Raw genomic sequence first — 25,840 nt, forward strand, 5'->3', positions numbered from 1 at the left:
GCAAATGAAGTTGCTCCTTATCTACTGCAGCTAAAGTTGCTCAAATAGCGTCCTTTATTTAAAAAGGTAGTGGGGTGAACATGAGACAATTTTAGGCGAATTAACTAAAGTTGGGCAGAAGGCAGGGCAGGGTGGCACTTTGGAGACTAACATGTTCATCTGGCATCTGATGCCGTAGTGGATCACCGACAAAAGTGCATGCCTTTCTGAACGAGTTGGTTTCTAAGGTGTTACGCTGCACTGCTCCTTGCCCTTACTTCAGACGAGCACAGCTAACTACTTCCAACTGAAGTTAATCTGGCCCCGTGTAGACAAGCACTCATTGGCATGGATACAGGTTTGGTCTCAGCAACAGCTTCTTCTTCATCGTGTCTCCAGTCCAACCTTTCTGTGTGTCCTGCTCCCAATATTCTGCATAGGCCGTGACTTCTGGTGTTGGTGTGGCCATTGAATCTTCTTCTGCCTTCTGACATCCATATATAACTTACTTTTTCAACGTTTGTCTAGAAGTGGCTTCTTTTGGGTGCAGAGTTACGCTACTCAAAGGAGTCTGGCTGGCAGAAAAGAGGTTGTTCCAGCAGAAAAGCATGAAACTCAGCTAAGTTTGCACAAGCTCTGATATGCTGATTTTGCAGGGAATGTGGGAGGAGATAGGAGTGTTGGAAAGGTTGGCAGGAATTTCTTGTGACCCATGTGGGTTTTGTTGTTTTGGGGGGTTTTTTTGTCCCATTCACATCTGTCATCTGAGTACTTCTCTCCTCCCCCCACCTCCCATGACTCACTAAATGTGACCGTAGCTGAACTTTTGTGGCAGTTTCTAAGAACTGTATAAACAACTCGATATTTTGACCCATAAAACCAAGGACATCAGTACTTGGATCCCACTGAGCGGCAGCTGTATAGTCTAAGTTGAGCCGTGCAGTCTGAAGGTTGCATTCAACATTGGCTTATGAAACGGCCTTAACAATGCAGTGGCCTTTGAAGATATTGCTAAAATAAGCACAAATAACTCCTTAAAATGCACTGTTGACTGAGAAAAGGTTTCATGCTTGAAAACATGATTTGCATCTCTGAGAGCAATGTTTCAGAATCTCTGAATCTGCATTTCAGTTTCCCCGTTCTTAAAAAGCACTAATCCGATAGCTAAGCATATGCAGCTGATCCCTGCCGGAAAGCCAGGGTCTGTTATTTATCCAATACTTAAATTGCACTGCATATTTGTAGAACATGCCCTTTCTCTTTTTCAAGTGAGAACAGATGCTTTTGGGTCCCAAATCAAATGGGACCGAACGGGTTGTAGGAGCAAAAGAAACCTGGGGTCAAACCTCCCATTCAAGGAGAAGGTCAGAGGAGCTCACCAAAAGTGAATTACAGGTTCATGTACCAAAAGCTAATAGACCTTTTGAAATCTGGAATCCGACTAGGATGTACTGCTGAAACCATGGGCGATCTCTTACCAGTAAGTGATCCCCTTTCATCCTTGTGGACCGCTACAGTTTTTGAGGTAGTTGACTATGAGAGCTGCTGTGTCCTGTGAAAGAGGTGGCAGGGATCCAGGGGCACGTGCTGGAATTGTGTGCAAAACCTTTCCGGAGGCACACCTCCAACAAGCAGTGATGGGAGGTTTTATCTCCCGTCACTAGACCTCTCACTTTGGGCGTCTCCAAAGAAGCAGTTAATTCTGGTCTTATTCAGCATCAACCTTCAGCCCCTGTGCAAACTGGGCAGAGGAGCACATGTGCCGGTGATGTGCAGGTGAGACGAAGCGCTGCCTGTCATTCACTATGTGCAACCAAAATGGTCCAGAGATAAGCACATGGTTGAACAGGTTTCTAAAGCTGGGCTCACGGAAGAGAAGTGATGCTGGTGAAAAGACTTCATAGCCATAATGCAGTCTCTGTTTTGGTTGAAGATGCACACCTATGACTGGGTCAGTTTACTCTGTAGTTCAGAAGTACCCTGTTTCCTTGCTGATGCCATCCTCTTGCATAGAAAGCATTGTCTATAGATATCGTAGATCCCGCCCCATGTTGATGGACAGTGATTTGGCCTCAGTAATTCATGCTTTCATTACTTCTCAGGTGGACTGTAACGATGTTGTATACCTGGGCACGAAGTCTCCAGTACGTGTAATCCAACTAATACCAAATGCTGAAATGTGTTTACTTAGTAACACAGGCTAACGTGAGAACGTCAGCCTGTCCCCTATTCTTTACACTTGTTTCCGATCAAATTTTGAATCAAGTTCAGTGTCTTAGGCCTCGGGCGACTACCTTGGGCTGAACCCAAGAGATCTAGAAAACTTGCCTTAAAGCCTCATGATAAAGGTCATGGTTGATGATAACATTACAGAGGTACAATGAAACCATCGACAGTAATGAGAAAGCTTGTACGTGTAGTAAACAGGGCTTTCATGGGCTTGTGTGCAACTGGGGGTGAACTCCCCCAGGAGCTCAGGACCATCCCGGACTTCCCCTCTCCTTCTGCTCCAGGTGGAAGGTGCCTTTCTTTGAATTTGTTGCCTTTAACAGCAGTGTTGGTCTAATAAAAGGTATCAATTTTGGAACCAAGAATTCTAGTTTTTTTGTATCGCCTTTAACGTAAATTGGTGTAGAGGTGTAAAAGAAAACAGGGAAAATCCCTACCGAAGCAGGAGGCTTCTTTGCATGTGCTTCTCCCCCCTGGGGCAAGGATGGGAGAACAAAGGCATGACAGATGCTAGTCGCACTGTTTTAATACACCACTGGAAGGCATGCTGATGTTGTTTTCCTGAGTCTGATATGAGAATTAGAATGGACTGGAATAGGTTTAACAGTAAATTTAAATTAATATAAAAGGCTATGGCATTGCTAGGGCTCTGTTAATTAAGCCCATATAGAATTTGAATGGAGCAATGTTTGACCCTGGGGAAATTATGTACATCTAGTTGCATTACAGCAGAGCAGCTACTGATGCCCAAGGTAAATGCAAAACTTTGGTACTGTCCTGAATATCTAAGGCACTTTTCAGCCTGACTCCCATAGGCAGGATGTGGCCTTGCTGCTCTGCGGACCGTTCTTCTGCACAAAGGTTTGAATCCCATTGCAATGAGCTGTGCGTATGTAGATTAGACGTGGTCCTCGTGGCTGAATGCCCCAGCCTCAGGCCATGCAAATGATTCAGTCCAGCTGATGCAAGACGACAAAACCTCCAGATATTTATAGTAATTGGAACTGATTTACAGCTGAATTTGTTGGGAGCAGCTTGTTTGTTGGGTCTGCTCTCTTCTTGTTCTACTGATTATGTTCTTTACCGGGTCTTAAAGCTGCACAGCAGAAATAAGTACTTTAAAATAGGGGAAATGGAGTCAAGGGCTTGCAGTTGGATTAATTGTATAGGCTTCTTTGTGGTAAACTGTCATGATAACATGAAAATGCACAGCAAACACTTAATGAGCAGTTATTCATGAGGTTGTGGAGTCGCCATCCTTGGAGGTTTTTAAGACCCGGCTGGACAAGGCCTTGGCTGGGAGGATATAGCTGGGGATAGCCCTTGTGAGCAGAGCGGTTGACCTCCTGAGGTCCCTTCCAACCCTAACTTTCTGATTTTATGATTCTAAGTTTGATCCATTGGATTCACCATAGGAGGAGCCAAAAAATGTTTTGGCCATAAAGACAGCACTACAGAAAGGATTCGAAATTCATATGAGCTGTTATCAATAGGAAGCATATTGTGGTTTTCATTCTCTGACGGGGATCTTCTGTTTACTGTTCATCCAGATGAACATAGCTGTGGCTGCAAGGAGTAATGGTGTATATGTACTTGAAAATGAAGTGCTTATTCAGGATCAGGCCTTTAGTCTCTACGATCTCGGTTTACACAGCCTGGTTGGTATAATACCTTTTCCGAAAGCTGCATATGCTCCTTGACTTGTGAGATTTGACTTTAATCCAAACATAGAATAAGATGTGTTCTATCAAGGCCTGACAGTTCAAGTACCACGGGATAATGTAATCTTGGCTTGGAATTGGGACACGGTAAAATAGGCCTGGTTTGCTTGTTGAATTACAGGGAAGTAACACTTAACATCATAAGTTCAAATTCAGAATTCACTTGCCATCCATCTGTTCTGACTTTTTCACCTGCAGAAATACTCAGGGGACTTTATTGTGAATAAGACACCCTCCTCTCCCTGTCCCCCATGAAAGCCTCTCGCACTTCTAGTAGGATGGTATAAGCATTTTAGACCTCGGGCAGCCACGTGAGCTCTGTCAATGTGCTTCATTTACTTCCCCAAATCATAGAATCGTAGAAAATGAGGGCTGGAAGGGATCTCAGGAGGTCACATCTAGTCCAGCCCCCTGCTCAACGCAGGACCAGCCCCAACTAGTGAGTCCAAACAAGAATCCAGCCTGGGAAATGAATTTTGTCCGATTCCCCACCTCTATCACTGCTGTTACGAGTCGGTTATTGGGCCTCTCCATCTCTGACCAGCTAAAATGATGCAGGGTGATGGACTATTTTCTATCCCTGGTGCTGAGCCTGCTACTGCTGCTTTCCCACCTCTGGGGCTGAGCCTGCTACAACTGTCCAGTATGAAGATCTCTGTACCCAAGCTTGGGGGTTTTTTGTCTGGTTTTGCTGTGTTTTTGCCTGACAGACCATGCGCTGCCGTTCCCGGGAATTCCATCCTTGCTTTTTAGCACACGTCCCGCTCTAATGAGAACGAGTCGTCCCGAACGTGCACACGCCACAGGAAGGGTCACGCTCCGGCTCTGCCCCTACCCGCGGCTGCTGTCAGGGCCTGTTAGTCCAGACAAATGCTGACACCTGATCTGAACCAGAGCAAGACGGAAGAGATACTCAATCACGACTAAATCTTCATTCTTTGAGACAAACCTAGTGACATGAGTCTGAACTAGCTTCCCAACCTAAATTGACCAGCAAGAAATACGAAACTAATCTCATTCTGCTCTCGTTTCCCCTCTCTTGCCCTGCCAAAAGCAATCATCGTGGCTTGTCAGAATGACTTTCTGACTTCACTTGTCAGATCCGAGGCCAGAGACGTTTCCAATCTGTGCATTTGCAAATTTATTTCTCGTCTTGCGTGTGCAGGGAGGTAGCTTAAGTCGAGTCCAGCCTACACCTAATATTTTTGGCCCGATGTTCTCATTTATTACTGCATAGGCTATTATTGTCATTTTTAAAATTGACCAGTCTTCCTGAAAACACTTCAGCCCTGGGAATTTACTTTTTTTTTTCTCTAATAGTAAATATCCCGAAAAGTCACCCTAGGTTTTGCTGATTGTATGTAAAGCCCTTAAAAAATCGAGGTGCAGGACACTTGAAATAGCCTCTTTCATCCCCCCTTTCAAGGCAACTCAGGCATGGTGAATTATCCGTGCATCCTTGAAGTCTGAACCGTGTGAAGGTTAAGGCCACCTTTGGTTCAGGAACAGAAATTCGTACAATTCCTTTTCATAGTCCATCATTTTTTAATCTCTTTGAGTTGTCTTGAAGGCTCGCTGCAAGGCTCCTCTGTGCAGGTACAAGTTTTAACCATACTGCCCCCATCACTTCCTCTCCCAGATTGGTTTCATTTTTTTTTATTTTTATGGAAACACTTATTTTGAGGCACTGCTTGGTCCAGTTTCATTGGCATAACTGATTCTTTTGAAAATGGAAATGAATTTGATTTTAAAGTCATTGTTTTTTTTTCGGGACAACGTTCCAGATCCTGCAGTTGAGAGAAGTGGTTATAATCTTCGGCGTCCTATGTTGGAAAGTGGTTTCAAAGGTGAAAAAAGAGAGATATTCAAGAAAAATGGAGAGCATTAGATAGGATGTTGAAGACTTAAATGTTTTTTTAACACTGGGAACAATTTAACTAAGGCGCTCATAAGTAACCATGTCTCTTTGTTTTCTTTTTCCTCCACCCCTTTCTATTTGTCCCTGTCTGGATTCCTCTGGGAACTACAGGAACCAACCAAAGGTAAGATTTAAAAACAATAAAATAAAATAATAATAATAAATTAAAAAACCGAACAAGAACAAAATGCAACAAAATACATCAAAACTTTTAAATTGGTCGGTGAAAAGCTGTTGTCGCTTTTTCAACCTTTGAATTGCCAAATATTTACCATTTAAAAAACCCCAGCATTGCAGTTAATCAGCTGTTGTGTAAGAAACTCCAAGCATCTCCTTGCTGCATATCCCTAGCCAAAAAATGAGTCACAGGAACAGATGAGAGCATAGTTACATATTGAGTTAAGGACTGTGAATGAAAGCTTGTTTGTTTAAAAACATTTTCTGGTATTTGCATTAAAGCAAACTCACTGTTTGTTTCTGCCTACTTGGATTTCCTTTATTTTATTTATTTATTTTTTTGTATTTGATTATGCTGATTTTTGTCTGCCTTGGCTTATTTGTGTATAGCCACACAGCTTTTTTTTTTTTTTAAATAATTTTAAAGCTGGCATGGTAAAATAAAATATATAAATGTCCATTAAATTAGTTCCTAAGAAAAGGACAGTAGCCTGTATTTCAACCATCAAACCTATGCCTGCCTTTTCTAAAGGCTGCAAGACACCCGCAGAAGTGGATATTCCCCCCCCCCCCCCAAATCTTGCTGTTTTCAGCATATCAGTATGCTTGGGAGATATGGTGGCATTGAAACCCCTATGGCATGAGCTGTTTAAAGTTGAAGAGTTCATGGTATGGTTTTTCTTTGATTTGTAGCAAGTTGGGCAGTATTGGTGTGCAAATTTGCACGATTGGCATATTTTTAAGCAGGCTCGTTAGTTGGTCTGAGTGCACAAGAAGAGCTAAATTGCTGCTGCTGCGAAGTCTAGCGTAATCCAGATTCCTATTAAAATATCTCAAGGAAGCAATATTACCTACAAACCATTGCAGACTTTGCCTCTTGTCTTGTTTTGTTCTCCTGACCACTGCAACGGAAAAAAATAGATTTGATCCGGAAGGCTTAGCAGAGCAATCTCCAAACATCCCTCTTTTAAGGGATGGTTGTTCATGGTTAAGAGAACGCGTATACTACGCAGTGGGCTTTAGCCAAGCAGCACTTGGCTTTTCAAGTCTGAGCATAGCAAACCTTGAATCTGCCTGGAGTTTTAAAATATAAGCTGCACAAAGACTGAAATGGAGTTTGAGAGCGTAGATGTCTGACCTCTAACTGCCTGTGTGGTTTGTCCCCCGTGTCCAAGTCGCATAGACTGCAGCCGACCAGTAGTATAAAATACTTCTGGGGAAGAGAAGAGTAAGCTGAGACAAGAAGCAGCATGTGGGATTCCCCTCTGCTTTCCTCTCCACTTTAATGTAATTTTTGGCAGCCAGTATGAATGAAGATCAAAATATTTTGGCTTCCTCATGGTTTGTGGCTTGCTTTCTCATGCATTAAGCATGATGTGGTGTATGAGGTGGCTGACTTCTCTCCTGCTTACATTATAGATTAGATTTTTTTTTAAAAATGAAATCAGACTGTTTGGTTTTGGGTTTTTGGGGGTTTTTTTATAAACTCAACTTTTTCAGAGCATTTATGTATCCAATTACGATAAGTTGTTTTGAGAGCATCTGTTCATGAAGTCTGAATCTCTCCAAGTGGATACTACTCTAATTGAAGCCAGCTTCTGTGAAGGCATAGTAGTCTAAATGGGTTTCACCACAAACGTGAAACTTTTATATATAGAAGCACTGTGTAACTCTGACTTTTGCCAAAGCTGAAACCTTTTTTTTAAATTTTTGCTTATATAAAATTACCCAAGTTTGGCTGCTGTTGTTTATCAGCAGCATGTGAATATATACAGCTGTTTTTACACAAGGGAGACATTGCTACCCTGAGGTGGTTTGTTTAATTCAGATGCATGGAGAGACGGAGAGTAGATGAGACCAGGGGACATCTGTCAGTCTGCAGATCGAAGAAGGAAGATGTAGGCAAAGTAGGCTGGGAGAGGGGTTTTTGGAGAACGAGGCAGAGCTCTTGGTTGCCATATGTAAAGTATGCAATAAAACCGACGTGGGAAGAGCAGAAAATGGGCAAAGGAAGCACTTGGAAGAAGAGGAGTGCAGACAGGATGCATGAAAAAATGAGAACAAAGAACAGTCTTGCATGGGAACTGCTGTATTTACTTGAATACAAGACGAGGTCTCCACCCCCAATCAGCTTGGGGAAAAAAGCACCTCGTCTTGTATCTGCATACAAGCAAGCCTCATTAGATGCATTGTCTATCATTAAAACTGCTGCCAAAAGCAGCATGTGCTCAGCAATGGACACCAGCTGTGAAGCTGATTAAGTGCAGCTGACAATGAGCATGACTATAAAACACACAGCTCGTATTGGTCAAACATGCTGATGGGAACCTACCACAAGGCTAAATTAGGGCAGCCCATGTGAATAAGACATATGGTAGTGTTACTGCCAACTCTCTTTTTAGGTCGTGGTGAGCCACTATAGTGAATACATTTCAACATCTTCACTCCCGCAGATGAGCTACATCCTTCTTTCCCATTTTCAACTATTCCTGTTTCTTCACTGGTCTTAACTATCTGGCCGACCTCACCAAATGGGGCTCCAAACAGCTTACCCAAAATCCTTCTACCGGCCCCTCGCCTGTCACATGTGATTACTGTGGCCCACCCTCCATGAGGTGGAGCCGGAGCAGGCAGCTCCGTGTCTCAATTGTATATGAATTTTTGGAGGATCCCAGGGCTCATGACAAGAACACCCAGGTCCAGTTATGAGTGGGGGCTGATTAGCACCTGGATCCTTTGCAGGGGGGGGTCTGGAGGGGACACACGCATGCTGAGCGGTACTGAGCTGTGGAGTCGTCATGGCTTAAGATGCTGTTGACTCTGCTGGGGCCCAGCCCAACAAATTATATGGTAAATCATGAGCCTTTTGGCTTTGGACTAATATCCTACGGCCCAAGTGGTTTTACATATCTGGCAGGGGAGATCCCCTTCTTCCCAGCCTGGAACGACTTGCTGCAGTTGAGGGTGGAGACCTATCCATCGCACCCCTGCGAGAGTCTCCAATAGCCTCCCTATGGCAGGATCTCGGCTACACAATTTATGGTGATGGGGGATTGCTCTTGGGCTCTCCCTCTAGTTTGCTCCTGTGGCCTTTTGGCAAGTGAAACTAGGAGGCATCTGAACCCCAAGGCCTCCGGACTTGGAGCTTGCATGTGGGATGCCTGCCATGGATTTGGGAGTATCTGAAGCCCCAGACTGAAGAGTCCGGGAGGTAAGATACTTGCCGGTGGTAGCATCACACAGACACGTACGATCTGAGCTCTGCTCAGTCGATAATATTTGAAACTGATTTGGCTAATTTGGCCTGAAACACAAAATTAAAAAAAAAACCCTATAGGTACAGAAGTGTGTTTATGGAGTACCTGCGCTAAAACTTGCAGCAGTTTCAAAAATAGGTAAACTGCATTAATTCTGGTTGAACCAAGTCTGTGGCTACCTGTAGTCATTTGACTATTTTGAGGTTAGCTTTTTCAAATTTGCCCCTCACTTCCATATGCTCAGGGGGCGCAGGCTCTGACTGTAAGGAGCGGGGCAAGGGGCTGCAGGGGGAAGAAGCTGAGAAAGGCAAGGAGGCTACCTAAACCCCCAGATCTGTTTTCCCTGCTGTAGCAATGGGAGGGGGACAGATTCAAGGCAAATGTCCAATAACCGGGAAAATTATAACAAATGTTATATATTTTTCATATAGAGAATCTAATTATTGGGGGGTTGTCTTATGTTCAGGGGCATCGTGTATTTGAGTAACTATAATATTTGGTTTTGAAGTTGTAAGAGCTTCAATTTGAAGTATAAAAATAGAAAGCAAATAAAGGTGGAGCCTTGTGGGTATTGTGGTTAGAATGGCAGCAGAGAGAGATGTCAGCTAACCTCCCTATTTCTCTCTCCATATTAGGATGCCTTTTTGGTTGGACTGCAGGTTTTTACAGGATATCCCCTTTTTATTACAGGTGTTTGCTTACGATCACTGTTTCTGGTCTATGGATGAATCTGTCAAAGAAAAATATGCAGGTAATATTTATGTACCGTAGCTGTGTGCTCACTTTTCGTATCTGTTGTCTAAGCAAAGTGCAAATGATCTCATTATAATGCAGTATTTGCCAAAGGGTGCAGACCATATGGCATTGAAAACATTTTCCCTCTGTGGTTTGCCCATGGTTGGGTGGGGGAGAGAGAGAGAGAAAGAAAGCAGAATCTTAAATCATCCCTCCTTACTAGTTAAAGATTACATTTAAAGTAGTGGCAAGCAATAGATGCAGCGCAAGAAATTTGACATTTTGGTGCACACAAATATCTCCACTTTTAACAATGCTGTTCTAGAGGCATGGCTTTAAACAAAATTAAAATTTTTTTTGCATGTAATTTGAGGCACGGTACTAAACTCCTCTTCAGAATAAAGCTTCCCAGCATCGATGCCAGCTTCAGCAACGTGCTAATAATGTAGTTGATGCATCTTGCAGAACTGTGGCCATTGTCTTTTATGGCTGCCGTGTTTTATAAGCCTAATCTTGCTCCTATTTAAGTCAATGAGAGTTTTACAGCCAAGATCACCCCTCATTTTACCTACAGTTAAGCTTGTCCATAGCTATTGGCTTACATCAAGTTCCCTTGACTTCAGGGGACACAAAATGAAGCAGGTGCACAGATGCGAAGATGTAAGATGAGGACTAGGATGAGAGCTGTAGTAGTAGTAATAAGGCTGTCAATTCTTATTGTGTTCACCCGTTGGCAAACAACTGCATTTTAATGTGAAACACACTTTAGAGCCTTCCCGTGTTTGTGTGTTGGAGTCGGTGCTTCTGTATTCAGTGCCGGTGCCCTCATCTATCCCTTGCTCTTTTTTCTTTTCTTCTTCCTTTGGACCTAACCTTTATGTACTTTGGGCACCTAAGTCTCCTTCCCAAAACGGATGTAGATGCATGGTTCACGGAAAGACTTTTGAACAGTTTAACTGCAGGCTGTTATGGGTTGCAAACATTCAGTCCAGAGCAATTTTAGCTCTGTCTTGCTTAAGCACTAAAGCAAAAATGTTACTAATTTCAGCGTGCATTTCATTTGTGCAAAACTTCCAGGAGCAACTCTTGACTTCATAACAAATAGTAAAATGTACTGACTGGGTGAAAATTTTCAGGGGATGTCAAAGAGTTTTCTTCCTGCTTGAAAGAAAATCTCAGGCCACAGAGTTCTGTATGTTTGACGTATGATTTAAAGTCGTCATCTTTATGATGAGAAACTCTGAGTGATGCATTTGCAGCCTGTTACTGCTGTACACAAAACAAAAAACACCAACACTTCCCCACCCCAGCTTAAAAAAAGGTCAAACAAAAATTACATGTAGGCAGATTTACTTCTACTGTTAGAGCAGAAACACTTTACCCTCTGATCTGTAATCCACTAGCCTTATACTCCAGTTCCCTCCCACATAGTAGTGATTACTTCTCTGCAAGGATTTAACAGCAAAGGCATCTAGCAAGCTTTTCTGTTGCTGTGATTTCATTTGCTTTTACAAATACTGTAAAATATACTCTCTAGTAGACCATACACTATTGCCTTAAATTCAAATCAAGCCATGGTTGCCAAAATGAAATCATATTTTGTAGTCCATTCTCTGTCACCGGTGCACGAAGTCCTGCAAGTTGGGTCGAGGCAAGTTTTAGTGGATATTTGGGGTACTAATAGCAAATGCTTAAAGACACAAAACCAGAGTCAAATGTCATTTATAATAGTAGAAATCTAAAAGAACTCAGGGGGCCTCTACACGAGACATTTACTGCGGAGTAGGCTAATTAGCTGTGCAGTACATGTCTTGCATCTAAACATGTGGCTCTATTAACCTGGAGTAAACTAATTAATGCTGCAGCAGGGTAGTACTTGTAAATACGTCACCAATAGATGCTGCATGCATGTGTGCAGCTGCAGCATGCATATGGCCAGGAATGCAGCCCAGCAGCTTAGAGAGCAGCATCTGGGCATTAGGTCTGTGTGGGGGAAGGAGCATGGGGGGGGCACATTGAGGCCCCCACGGTGAGGGAGGGAGTGGGGCAGGGGCAAGGGTAAGGGCAGGTGCTGCCCAGACAGGGTGTGGGATGGAGCCATGCGTAGCTCATCTGGGGAGCACAGAGGGGGCGGAGGAGAGAGGGTGGCTCCTGCTGCTGTGCACACCCCTCAGGGAAGGCATGGGGGGGGGGGCATGTGTCCCCCCCAGATTTGTGCACGGGTTGAGGGTGGGCTACCTGCTGTGGGCTCAGAAGCCAGGGGCTGTGCTGCCTTCTTCTCAGCAGGGGCTGGGCTGGGGCTGCACTTGGGAGCTGGCAGCAGTGGCCCTGGGAGACCTGCCCCCCTCCATAACACCCCTCCCAGTGCTGCCACCCACCCTGCCCACCCCAAGCGCAGCCCCAGCCCAGGCCCCCCTGCCAGGAAGTGGCTGATGTAGCCCCTGGGTCTGAGCCTGCAGCAGGCAGCTCATCTTCACCCCATGCACAAATCCAGGGGGGCATATGCCTCCCCTGGGGGTGTGCGCAATGCTGGGAGCCACCCCCCCGGACAAGCTGTCCATGGCTCTGTCCCGTACCCCACCATGTCTGGGCAGTGCCTGCCCCTGCCTCTGCCCCAGTCCCAGCCCCATTCCCTTCCCCACCGTGGGGGCCTTCATATGTGCTCCCCCTGCCCAGACTTATCACCCAGACACTGCTCTCCCAGCTGCTGGGCTTCATATCAGCTATCAGATCAGTATCAGTCAATATGGCTGGTTAATAATTTGCCATTGGTATTGGCCAAAAAAATCTTTATGGCTGCACCCCTAGTAGATGTTGATGGGGCTGGCTGGGCCGCGAAGGTGCTTCAGGGCAGGGGCTGCCTGCTGGTTAGCCTCATGATGCTGCACCCTTGTGCGGGCTGGCGGGCTGACCCCTCGGACCCCCTGCCAGCCAAAGCTGCTGCGACCCAATTCAACGTGCTACGGTCCCAGGCACATATGTAGATGCAGTGCCTGGGAGCCGTAAACTCTGGCGTGATAAGCACCAAAGTTTATTGCTTTGTCTTATAGCACATATAGGTGCGCCCTCAGATGACTTCAGCAGAGTAACTCCAGATGTGCACCCCCTATCCCATCCTTGCATAACTTTATTAACAGAGATATATTTCATACTACTGGACCTTTCCTCCTCTTATCCCTACCCTGTGTCTCCCTCAGTTTAATGTTATAGGGTCTGTAAAAGTTGCTTCAGCTTCATTTTTTGTTTTATCTTAGGTCAAGATGTTGTTTTCAAGTGCCTTGGAGAGAATATTCTTCAGAATGCCTTCGAAGGTTACAACGCATGCATCTTTGCCTACGGGCAGACGGGTATGTTAGTCCAAGGTGGAAACAGCAGCACCCGTGATGAGAAAGGGCGTGTGCATGTGTGTTTTCTCATGGTATTCTTGTTCTTTGGCTGGCTGTGCGCCATTGTAGCTTTTTCCCTTAAAGCAGTACAGAGAAGTGTTGAGTGTTTTAAATATTTGTTGCTATGGATCTGCAATGAGAAGATGTTTTTGTCCACAAGGACAAGGAATCACATTTTGCTAGCTTGTGTTGCCCTGCTACCTTTCTTTCCCATATTTCTAGATCAGTATCTCTTGTGTGATCATTCACTGTCCTTGAGTTTAGCATGTGTTTAATATTTTTTGATGGAAAATCCTGACTCAGCAGCTGAGAGGGACTTTGTTCATCATTTTTCATTTGATAAACAGTGATGGCTTGGCTTGTTTCACTGGTTTACTTCTGCTGTGCAGGTATGAAACTTGGGTAGGTGTCTTAAATGATGCCCTTGAGAAGACTGCATCTCTGTGATAAGTCCTGTTAGTTTAGAGTAACCTTTTGTGTTACCTTTTTTAGTGTGATTTTTTTTTTTCTTGTATGGAGGCCTTCCCTTAATTGATTGGTGTATTGGACCCTTTACATAGATTTGGCACAAAGATCTTTCACTGAAAAGTTCAAAGTAATTCTCCTTCCCACCCAAAAATCCCAAGCAGCACTGTCGTTAAAAGCTCTAACTGTAGCTTCAAAAATACAGGATCTGGAAAATCGTACACAATGATGGGTACTGCTGACCAGCCTGGATTAATCCCTCGACTCTGCAGCGGACTCTTTGAAAGGGCACAGAAAGAGGAAAATGAAGAGCAGAGTTTCAAGGTGGAAGTGTCTTACATGGAAATTTACAATGAGAAAGTTCGAGATCTCCTTGACCCCAAAGGGTAAGCCATGTACATGCTACAAACTCTTGCTCACAGATAGTATAATACTCTTGTTTTCATGAGCTAAGACTTTATGCATAATGTGCGAACGGGCTACCTTTCAGCTGTCCTAGCAGAATGCAAGGTTTATCTTTCCAGCAGGTTGTAGTAGTGTTCCTGAGCTCCCCAACCCAAGAGTTGCTCTGTTTAAAGACCCAATTTAGACCAAATATACCTGGATGCTGAAATTTGTTTTTATGATTTGAGAATTGTGGGATTGTCAACATTAGCACATCAGATGAGCACGTGCGTCTTTTCATGCTATATACTAACTTTCTGCTTTGTATTGTAGCTCCCACATCTCATCCTATGCATTTGAAATCTGCTAGAGTTTTTAGCAGGACCACATTTGCCTTTATTGTACTTAACTGGATAATTTTTAATTTTAACAGAAGTCGGCAGTCACTGAAAGTGAGAGAACATAATGTCTTTGGTCCTTATGTTGATGGACTTTCTAAACTGGCTGTTGCTTGCTACAAGGTAAGACACAGTTGAAGGGAAGGAATACACTTAAAATTGAAATTCTTGCTGCCATAGCTCAAGGAAGTGAAGGTAACTTTTATATTGTGTCTGTGGAGTTTTAAGAGAGGCTGTAGAAATATATGCTTTAAGAGATCCCCATAGGGAGTTTTAAATGTGTGAGAACTACCCTGTACCATCAGCATTATTTAAAAAAATAAAGGGGAAGGTACAGAAGACTTGAAGAACAGGGTTTAATCATTCTTTTTTGCTTATACTAACCCCTAGCAGTAGTAACATAGGGCCAGATCCAAATTGTTCGTGGAGGCATCCAAGTTTCAAAGCTAATAGAGGTCAAACTCTTTCCACTGGCAGCAAAATTCCTTAAGCATTTAAATTCACCTCTGTTTTGGCTTGAAAAGCTCCCGAGAGAACTTGTGCACACACGTACACATGCATGCACACTCAATCTACATCGTGTGCTTATGCACCAAACTCCCGCCCAGTCTCCATTGCAATGCAAGTGGGCTAGCCATTTTTAAAGTTCACCTAAATCCCTAATCTTTTAGGATTTTCTGCAGTGTGTGCCCAATACCTGAGTGGCACCAAAAGCATAAACGCAGACCCCCACAATCACACTCAGACATGGGTCAGGTGATGCATGCTAGGATTTTAATCAGATCATTTGCTTGGGAAGCAAGACTGGGGTTCTTAGGCCTTCCTGAGCCCGAGGGGACTAAAACTCATTTCTTCCACCTCCCAGAAGAGTGCACTGAGCCCTAGGCCAATGGGTCTCAACCTTTTTTAGACTCAAGGCACTCCTTGTTAAACTCAAGGCAGCCTCAGAAAAAGCTAACTCTTAGCTTTCATTGACTGCAGAAAAATGATCAAGCAATTGTTCTGTTGCAAAGACCTTCGAAAGACCGCTACAGGTCAGAAGTTTTCTGACGCTACAGATTCCTATTTGAAATACCCAGGTTTATCTTGCAAGCCATTTGTTAGGTGTTTGTATACCTAGCACTACTAATATGCTGTAGCACCCTTGTTGAGAATCACTGCACTAGGGTGAGGTGAGCTGTCCCCTCCATGCCTCCTGTGGAAACTAGACCACTTGGCAGTGAGTACAGAAGCCGTGGGGCCTGAAAGAGAACAAGCAAGAGCGAGCATAACTGCAGCTAATGAAGAGGAAACTTTAGGGAAGAAGGAAACGGGTACTGGCCCTTGCTCCCTGGGTGATAGCAGGGACCAGAAACCAGTCCTCCCACGTCCTGAGAGAGTGTCCTTGTCACTGAACTGCAGACCCAAGCTTCCTCTTACTGCTGTCCTTCTGGCCCCGTGACTCATGTCTTCTTGGCTGCCCAGTGCTTCACTTCCAGCAGGAAGAGTTGGGATGGGTGGGGAGGACACATAAGCTAGCCAGTTATCTGGTGGCTTGGGTATTTTCCTTGGAAGTGGGAGAGGTGGATCTGAATCCCTGAGGGGGTCCTGCAACCCAGTTCCCCAGCTCATGGGTGGGTGCTCTGATTACTGGCCTCTTGAGCATATTCAAGAATGGAAGTCACTGTGGGTACTGAAGGATCATTTCGGGATCCAAAATGAATGAAGACAACAGAGGTCCCTAATTTTCAGCCCAGAATTGGTGTCCAAAGGGAGGCCGAGTTCAGACACACCCCTGTGCCCTACCGTTTCATGTAGCTTGCTGTAGATACCTAATAAGTGTCTAAATGCTTTGAGGCAATCAGAACTCGTAGCAGTGATGATATCTTTTATTAGACCCACAAGATATTTGCAAAAAGATGTCTTTAATTGCAAGCTTTTGGGCACAAACACCCTTCATCAGGCATTGGAGTAAAGATTGTAAAAGTTCTCCTGTGTAGAAATGAAAGTTCGTATTTCATAGGATTTCACAGAGGAGTCAATAGATGGAAGACTTCTCTGGGCAGGCAGTTCACAGCTGGTATGAAGTGAGGATCTGTGATGATGCATAGTACCTTGAAACAAAGGCAGGAGCAGGATCTCCAGTTTCAGGTGGTCACGGTTGCTTCCTGCTTGGGAAAATATAAAGATTTCATTTTAAAAAATCAGCTAAAAATTCAATCTTGCAAATCTATGATAAATTTATAAATAAATGTATAAATGTATGATAAATTTTATAAATGTATGATAAATGCTATGAGTCTCCCTTTGAAGGTGGTCTCCTGTGTTCACTGACTGTAGAAATCCTAGGTGTCTAAGCTTGTCATTCTTGGATCAACTTCCTTGGGCAAGATGCTTATTTTTACGCCTTGCGGCTCTAAAGTGGAGGTGTTTCCAAGAGCTACTTGCATCTGGTCTCTTGAATGAGTGAACAAGGGCTGCTTGGTGGTGCAGCAAGGTGTTGAGGAAAGTTAGTGTAATGCAAACAGGGGAGAAAGTAAAGTGAGGCTGAAATTCTGCAGCATTTTACAGATGAATTGTCATTTTAGTTCTTCTTTGCTTTTCTAAGCTATTGCTCTGTGCAGCCAGTCAAACCAAAGAATAAAAAGAATGAAGCCTCATTCCCCTTGCTCCCCTTTCCCGATCAAATTAAAAGTTCTGGATAGTATACACGACAGTGGCATTGCTTAAATTAATTAGGTGAGTTGTTATCAAGTACCCTTAAATTATAGTAATAAGATATCGTGACATTATTTCTAGAGGCTAAAATCAGCCAAGCCAGTGTGAAATCTGCATTTATTGTACTTATCAATTTGTTATATTATTAAAATTGTTAATGAGATCGCAGATGAGTAAAGGCTGCAAAAACTTTTATTTAGGACATAGAGTCGCTGATGTCTGAGGGTAACAAATCCCGGACGGTAGCTGCCACCAACATGAATGAGGAGAGCAGTCGGTCCCACGCAGTCTTCAAGATCACGCTCACACACACCCTGTATGACGTGCAATCGGGGGTAAGTAACAGCAAGAGTCTCCTGTGGTCGAACAGATTTTAATCTGCTTGTGCACGCATGTGGCGAAACCAAGCTTTTAAAGATGCTTTGATAAGCAAATGAGCCTGAAGTCTGCCATATACCACTATAATGACCGCACGCCCAAAGTCATAGCAGATTTGATGAGGATCTCTCTCTCAGTCATGGTATCTGAAACCACAAAACGTTTATTTCTAAAGCAAGAGCTTGCAATCAATTTGGAGGCCGGGTGGAAGAAAACAGCACCTGACATTTAGAGGCAAAAGTAGAGGTTTGGGGAATATTTCTTGAAAGCAGGCTACAAAATGAATAAATCTTTGGGCATCTGTACAACTTCCTCATTCCGGCTTTTTTCCAGGAATATTTTCAAATGTATTGCTGAAAGTGTTACAATACACTTCTGTCTTTATTAAATATTTATAAACATTTGAGAAATGTGAAAGTGGCATTTTTCTTGAACAGGTGTGTTTTTCCTCCAATTCTGCCTTCCTTTTTTTTTGGTGGGAAACACATGTACTTTTCCATTTGACTTACTCTAAACCTGCAAGAAAACTCTCTACCTAAACCAGCTAGTTTTAATATGTTGAGTTGTGCTGGACTCTTCTACTGTTAGTCCCCTGGGGAGCCTGTGGCTTTTCTAAAGGCAAAGTTGAAAATGATTCACTTACCAATTTTCATTCCTCTGGCCCAGATAAAAACCATCAAACCCTCCCACCCTTGCTAGTTTAATATAGTAAGGGTTCCTTGCCATGAGTTACTCCACTCAGCTGGAGCACAAGCAGAGATCACACCAGCACAAAAGGGGAAGGTGTCAAGTTGGACAGCTGCAAGCTTCAGACCCCAAAAGTAGCATTATCTCTGTAGGGGTTTGGTGCTTATGCATCCTCTCCCTCCCTCTGGGGTCTCCTGTACAGAGTGAGGCTTCCTACAGGGTGAGCCCATCCCAAGGAGGCAACAAATCTGTGTTGAGATTGGCCGGCAGGAGGGCGTTTTAAGCTAGCATCTGGTGAAGTAGGCTGTTGCCTACATAAGCTCATGCCTCTGAACTGGCTGGTCTCTTAAGATACCAGCCAACCTGCCTTGCCTTCTATCTCTTTTTTAAGAAGGTCTGTGGAAGGGATGTGGAAAACACTACTGGTATCTTTGGTGTTAACCTCTGTCCTTCTTAAAGCATTAAATTCTAACACACATCTTGTCTTATTCAGTCTCATCTTCAAAGCGTGATGCCTCCTGAGTACGTGGCAAGATTAGGATTTAGGAGTCTGTAGAACCTCTGAAAAAGAAATCCATTTTCGAGTTTAAACAAGACAGAGGTATCAGATTGAGCATCCGGGTCTGTGACCCCTGGGGCACTGCATATGGGTTCCCTCCACTACCACCCTCCTTACTTTACACTGACTGATACTGGTTTTGTTCCCCTTTTTCTGGTACCTTCAGCCGGTGAATGGGTTGCACTCTTGAAGTTCCTGGTGTATCCTTTTATTATCATTTTAGTTGCTTTCTTGAAAACAATAGGATTGATTCAGAAACCTGTGCTTGTGTTATGCATTTGTTTGTAATTGTTCAAACTTGTTGTATAGGAGGCCTAAAGTAACGAATGCAACCTAGGCCACGTCTACACATGCACATTTACTGCACAGTAACCAATATTACTGTTTAGTGCGGGTGCGCATCTACATGTGCATGCCTGTACTGCACAGTCAGTATGGTGACTTACGCCAACTTGAGCGTAAATTTTGATACCTGCATCATGCAGATATTAAATTTATGCCCAATTAGTTACTGCACAGTAATGCACGTGTGGACGCCTTACTGCGTGGTAACACTGTGTGTGTGGACTGGTTTGGGATTAAGTTTATTTCTGAATCAGTCCACACACATAGTTAATGTGCTTTAACACCTGCATGTGTAGACCCCGGCTTATTCCCACTTACTGTGCAGTAAATTTAAGCCAGTTTAAATGCACGTGTAGACACACCCCTAGATTCTTATTAGAAGCCTTGATCACCTATAGAACTTCACTGTGAGTCACTGTTTTTAATGGTAACTTTTGTCCCGTGATCTCCTCAGACATCAGGTGAGAAGGTGGGCAAGCTGAGTCTGGTGGACTTGGCAGGCAGTGAAAGAGCGACTAAGACGGGAGCTGCAGGTGACAGGCTGAAGGAAGGAAGCAACATTAACAAGTAAGGCTATTGGCAACATTTCCTCTTCCCTCCTCAACTGTCTCATTAATATAGCCATAAAAGAAAGAGGTATGACAAACCTCTGACCCATGGTTAACTCAATGAGATTTCTGTAAAGTACTCATTGTGACCAGGGGGTTCCTTCCCCGGCTTTTCCCCCTCCCCCCACAAAAAAATTGTCTTCCATATTTTAATGTGATCTATACACATGCTACATTTTTAATGTTTTGCTTATGTTTCCGCTAACAATTGTCATCTAATGCAAAAGCATGATTGTAAAGGCCAAAAAATGATACTTGGATAAGAATATAGCTTGTACTCAAAGAGAATAGCCTGAATGGAGATGGCGCTGGCTCACTTTTTTTGCAGCTGTTTTTCTGCCTGACCCCTCACATCTGTACTTGCATTCATGGGAAATCCTTAAGCAGAGCCGATAATTTTGCCCAAATGATGTGGGTATATTGGGGACTGAAGCAGCTGTCAGTTGGGCAGGGGAACCACATACTACATTTGGGTAGTTGCTAATAGGGTCGATACCAATTAAATGATCATTCTTCCAAGTTAAAAAAATCATTTGACTGCCAAAATAACATTGGCATGGACTGGGCAGCAGTTGAGTGTTCGTGGAAGCCCAGTTTAAAAATCCACTCTTGATGCAGATCTTTCCACTTCTTAATGGCCGGTCATTCTTCCTGCAGGTCCCTCACAACCCTTGGGCTGGTGATTTCTGCCCTAGCTGATCAAGCTGCTGGCAAGAACAAGAACAAATTTGTTCCCTATCGTGATTCTGTGCTCACTTGGTTACTTAAAGTAAGTCACGTCCTTGTATGTATCTGGTATGAGAGGAAGGGGCTGAGGGTGGGGGGTGGGACAAGAGTGGGATAAATTTTCCTTCAGAGCAATTAAAATACCACTATTCCGTAATCCTAATTTTGGTCTGTAGTTTACATGAAACAGCCTTGTGTATGGAGGATTAGCTGAATCTAGTCCTCCCAGACTAAATACATTCTTTTGCCTGCCCTGATTAAGATTAACCCTGTGATGGACAAGGGCATAAAGCAGGGATGTCCAGCTGGGGCTCCACGGGTTGCATCTGAGCTGTGAGGGGTTGAAGTGCAGCCTGTGGGCTCCCACGGGTCTGCCACCCTGGAGTCTCTGGGGAGGGAGGCCAGGCAGAAGGGAGCTGGTAAGCTCTCTGCCCAAGCAGGGGGAGGGAGGGATAGGGGTCTTACCTTCATGGCAGTGGTTGGGAACTCATCCATTCAGCAACAGGAGGGCTTGTGCTCCTTGCCTGGCAGCAGCAGGGTTGAAAGAGAGCGTGGCTCACCTGTATGACACCAGGGCACTTGTGTAGTGAGAGGGATGTACACTCCAGCATGCACCCGAGGCCCACAACCAGTGAGGTGTGCAGCCCTCCCGCCCTCTTAAACTGGACAGCTTTGGCATAAAGCATATTTTAAGACAAACTAATAAATATTTCAGCCTTTTTTTTATTTTTAGTCCATTCCCTAATTGCTGCTCAGAGGGCCTGGAGACTGATTTAACTTGGCGATCTCCTCGTTATGTAACTTAAGTTTATACAATGTCCTGGGTGACATGATTAACTTCAGAGATATTGAATAAGATGATTAGCCCTTTGCTTGAACTCAACAAGGCTGTAATGACAAAGCATATTCTAACCGCATTCGGGGGGTGAGGTCAGAGGCAGCCATACACTTGCCCTCCTATGAAACAAGCAGTTCTGTAATCAGTTAATATTGCAAAAGAGTCTGCAATGAAGACAGTGTAAAGAAAAAATGAAACTGGCTCTAGGAGGACCTTAGGTGAAGGCCAGTGAGGTGTAAAGGGAAACTGAGATAGCAGGTTTCTGCAACCCAGCTCCCATGTATGTCCAGAAAGAATCACGGGCCTTTAGTTTTGTGTGGTTGTGTCTACAGGTGAATTTGTGTGCGCCTAAGCTTAATGCACCTTAGTCTAAGGTGCATTAAGGTGATTCAGGCTCACGTCTACATGTGCATGCCTTAAGTTGCCTTAACGCGACTTGCTGGGCGAATGTGTTGGCAGCCTGCCCTGGGCTGCACCCTGGACAGCCCCCCAGAACCCACGACAGCATAGCTGGACAGTGCAGCCAGTGGCAACCGGTCCCAGTCCCCCCAGACACGATTGGCCCTGTCGACATACACAGCGTTAAGGTGCCTACACTTCCCTTAAGGTGCCTTAACTATTTGTGCCTAAATTTTATACCTGCTTTATGGAGGTATCAAATTTAGATGCAATTAGCCTAAAATTGCCATTGTTAAGGTGCATTAAGGGTGCACATGTGTAGACCCGGACCCTTAATGCACCTTAAACATGGTCATTTTAGGCTAATCATGTTTAAAAGAGGAACGTGTAGATGCACTCTGTTTGTAGCTTCTGCCACCTCTTGCCATAGGTTGTAAAAGCATGACAAGCTGGTGTTTGCCCAAATATTTCACGTTGGACTGAGAGCTGAGGACAGTGTGAACATCCTCGTCCCTCTTCCTTTTTTGTTCTCTGAACAAGCCACTGTTAGATGAAGAGAAAGCGTGAATGATGCCATTTAAAAGTCAGTCAATTGATTATCTTCCTTATAGTGAGAGAGATCTTTTAAATCCTTTTACAGTTTTACCTGCTAGAGACTGACTGATTGACTGGGTATTGGAGTTAGTTGGATTATGGAGCTTCAGACCCCAAAGATGCATCAGGACTCAAGTTTTAGCTCGTGATGTTTGTAATAACCTGATTTTCATAGAGATTGCAAATGTTAAAATATTTCACAATTAAGTGGGTTCAGACCTCAGTAAATTATCTCTTTCTCTCTTACTTCCTTTTGCTGTCAGAGGGTGATTTTGCTGCTTGCTGGTACAAAAATGTAAGCTGGAAAAGGAAACAGATTTTTTTACCGTGAGTCATTTTTGTTAGCCCTCTTACCTGGCGATTGCTGAGATTAGACTCTAGCCTTTGCAGGACTGCATTCTGCCTCGTCACCCGCACAACATTTCTAGTGATCACTTTAAACATGTTTGAATCGTACTTTCCTATAACTTGTTTGCAAATATGAAAACCTGAGCTGCAGGATACAGAGATGCTTGAAATTTTCCCATAGGGAAATTTCCAAACAAAGTTGAACTTCATCACAGTTGATTTACCTATTGGGTTAAATGCAGAAGCAAGATGAAAGATCAAATATCCCCGTTTGACATATCAAGTCCTGCCTTTCTCAGGCTTGAATAATAAATCTTCCAGCAATACTGCCTCATCAGTGAACTGATACTAAATCCCAACTATTACGGTGGTGCGGGTTGTAGAGAAGAAGCTGAATAGAGTAGCAGAAGTGGTGCATTTTGTTTTTCTGGCTGGATAGCGAATCCTTTTTCACTGTGCAACTTCCTGGAAAGCTTTTTAGTAACGTGGAAATGTATTCTTGTGTATGTAATTACTGTCATGATACAAGTACGCTTTGCCTTTGTGCACCATTGTGGTCTGCTACGTTCAGAGTGTCCTTCAGTTTTCTGCAGCAATGAGTGCAGTTGTAACGGAGTCTGAAGAAGCAGAAGTGGAAACCTTTGTGCAGGGTTTCCCACGTTGTTGTTGGGATTAGTTATGCTGATTTAGTTTCTAAACAAAATCCAGCGAGCAGCCTGCGATTCATGTTTAGCACCTGCCTGGTCCGTTGTAGCAAAGATGACAATGGCATGCACAGAACACGCTTTGGCTCAGAAACAGAAGCCCGCTTTTTGTTCTGCCCTGTTCCGAGCAAATGCCCTTTGTCCTGTTAACGTTCAACCACGTTCAAATCCAGATACGGGCTTAATTTTACAAACAAGCTCATTTAAGTGCAACTTCGTTAAAGGGGGGGAAGTTCTGAACAGATCCTAGTAAGAGCATTTCTTGGAAATGCAATTAAAGCTCAAGAAATGAAGCAGGATTGTTATAGAAGCCCACAATTGGAAACTTCAGACAGTTCACGTTTTCCTTTTCATTATGACACAAAAGGAAAGACTATTCTTTGGTAGTGAGGGAGCACCCGCTTTGCCCTATTACTTGGATATTGCCTATATACTTTTTACATTTGCAAACTATTGTCTTTGCTTACTGTGCTGTTTTTAAGCCCACTAGCCCAGGGGTTCTCAACCTTTTTTGTACCAGGACCCATTTGTAAACATCGATGGCCAGTCCTGACCCAGTGCCCCCCACTCCCAACCCCCCGGCCCTAGTCCCCCAGTGTATGGGGTAGGGGGTGCCCCAAGCAGCCCCTTGCAGGCTGGAGCTCTGCCACCCTGCAAGGGAAAAGCCACGGTTCCCCACGTTTTTCTTCTTCAAACGAGAAGCCTTTTTAAAGTTTGTTCTCCACCATTTCATATATTTTTGCAACCCACTTTTGGGTCGCGAGCCACGGGTTGAGACTCGCTGCTCTAGACTCAAGCAAGGGCCATCCTTTCCCTCTTTTGCAGAAGCGCGTTGTGGATTCTACCATAAATAGATGGCGAGAGTTGGGGCTTCTGGGTTTTCTTCCCAGGTGTGCGGGTTTGGGTCAGCTTGTTGTCCACTTTCTGAAACCGGCACAGCAACATTCATTCATGTTAAATGTTTTCGGGATGTTTTCAGCTGGCTTCGGAAGTTTTTAGTAACCCCGTTTGCTGTAATGCAGGCATTCAAATTCACGCTAGCGGAAAATCTTGCCGTTCTTGTTAAGAACGTACTCGAAGATCCTGGGAGGGAGAGTGTCAGGGGTGCAGTCTTGTTCCTAGTGAAAGGAGGAGCGTGTAGTAGTGAATTTGCTCAGAAAAGACAACCCATTTGCTGATGAACTCCTAAGGGTTTTCACTGTTTTTTTGTCGATGACATTATTGCATGTCCCCAGCTTTGCTTCCCCGTCCTGCTGGGGTTGGGGGGGAATTTTATTTTATTTTAATGCACTTTACTCTGTGGAACAACAATTATATCATGAAGTATTTTCTAGTACCACTGGCTTGTTGGAAATCTCTAAGTCTTCACATTCCCATAATCTTGGCGCCAATGCAGACGTTAGTCATCTTCTTTTCCCATTCTCCCTATGCAGTTATATCCATCCTTCATCCACCTGGATCGCACACTAAGATCAACCTTTGCAGATGGATTTATAAATCCATTCTGTGAGTCTAGCTCCCCATTCGCTCTTCCTGCTTTGCCTGAAAAGAGCCAGGGGACTTGCACAATAAAGAATTGTACATAAAACTGAATGGGATGGCCTGGAACTGGGCCTGGACAGGCAACACAGTAATGGAGGTACTTTAGAAAATTAATAATGGGTGGGTTGTGAACCATGCTGTGCCACTGTAACAGCCTATAGAGGAGAGCTCCAATTCAGCTGACAGATTCATTAACCTTATTTTAAAGCTAATTGGTGCAGTAGGCAGACGTTCCCAAAGTGCAGGCCATGAAGACTTTCTATGGAGCTTAAAAAATGCCTGGATTTTCCTTGTTAAACCAAAGCAGACACAACACTGCCAACCCTTGCTGAGCGTGATTTCTAATTTCTGAAAGCGGGTATAGCCGTTCTAGAAACGGGTGGGCGGGGGAAGAGGATATTGAATAGGGGAGACGTGCTTCTTGGATATCCTACGCTCTCAAGCCATTGCAGTGTCAGTACATGCTGGCATTACTGCAGCCTTCTTGCGAGGCAAAGTGATTTGCAAAGAAAGCAGTAGCAGCTTTTCAGGCACACAGGAAGGAAGAGATGAGGATAATGCATTCCTATAGGCTGGTGGGTTTTTATTCTTCATGTCTAGGAGCCTAGGCCTGACCCCTCAGACGCCGCTGTACTTCGTGCCATATAAACATTAAATTTTAAAAAAAATCTCCACCCCAAAAAGCTTACAATGTAAGCGTAAGACAAATGGAGGCAGGCAGAGCATAAAGAAACACAGAAATAATATTGGTAAACACAAAAGAGGT

General features: G+C 44.0%; 1 protein-coding gene across 1 annotated transcript in view; it reads left to right on the top strand.

The window, feature by feature from the left end:
• The first annotated feature begins 5,887 nt into the window (after positions 1 to 5,887).
• Positions 5,888 to 25,840, top strand: part of KIF13B (kinesin family member 13B) — a 102,416-nt gene continuing 82,463 nt past the window's right edge. Inside the window, exons 1-8 of the mRNA XM_025194882.1 lie at positions 5,888 to 5,971; positions 9,972 to 10,032; positions 13,271 to 13,363; positions 14,073 to 14,253; positions 14,685 to 14,772; positions 17,547 to 17,681; positions 19,770 to 19,882; positions 20,581 to 20,692. Of these exons, the coding sequence (XP_025050667.1) occupies positions 5,888 to 5,971; positions 9,972 to 10,032; positions 13,271 to 13,363; positions 14,073 to 14,253; positions 14,685 to 14,772; positions 17,547 to 17,681; positions 19,770 to 19,882; positions 20,581 to 20,692 (867 nt within the window). The remainder of the gene's footprint in view (positions 5,972 to 9,971; positions 10,033 to 13,270; positions 13,364 to 14,072; positions 14,254 to 14,684; positions 14,773 to 17,546; positions 17,682 to 19,769; positions 19,883 to 20,580; positions 20,693 to 25,840) is intronic.

This window comes from Alligator sinensis, unplaced genomic scaffold (assembly GCF_000455745.1).
Source record: "Alligator sinensis unplaced genomic scaffold, ASM45574v1 scaffold1825_1, whole genome shotgun sequence".
Lineage (NCBI taxonomy): Eukaryota > Metazoa > Chordata > Crocodylia > Alligatoridae > Alligator > Alligator sinensis.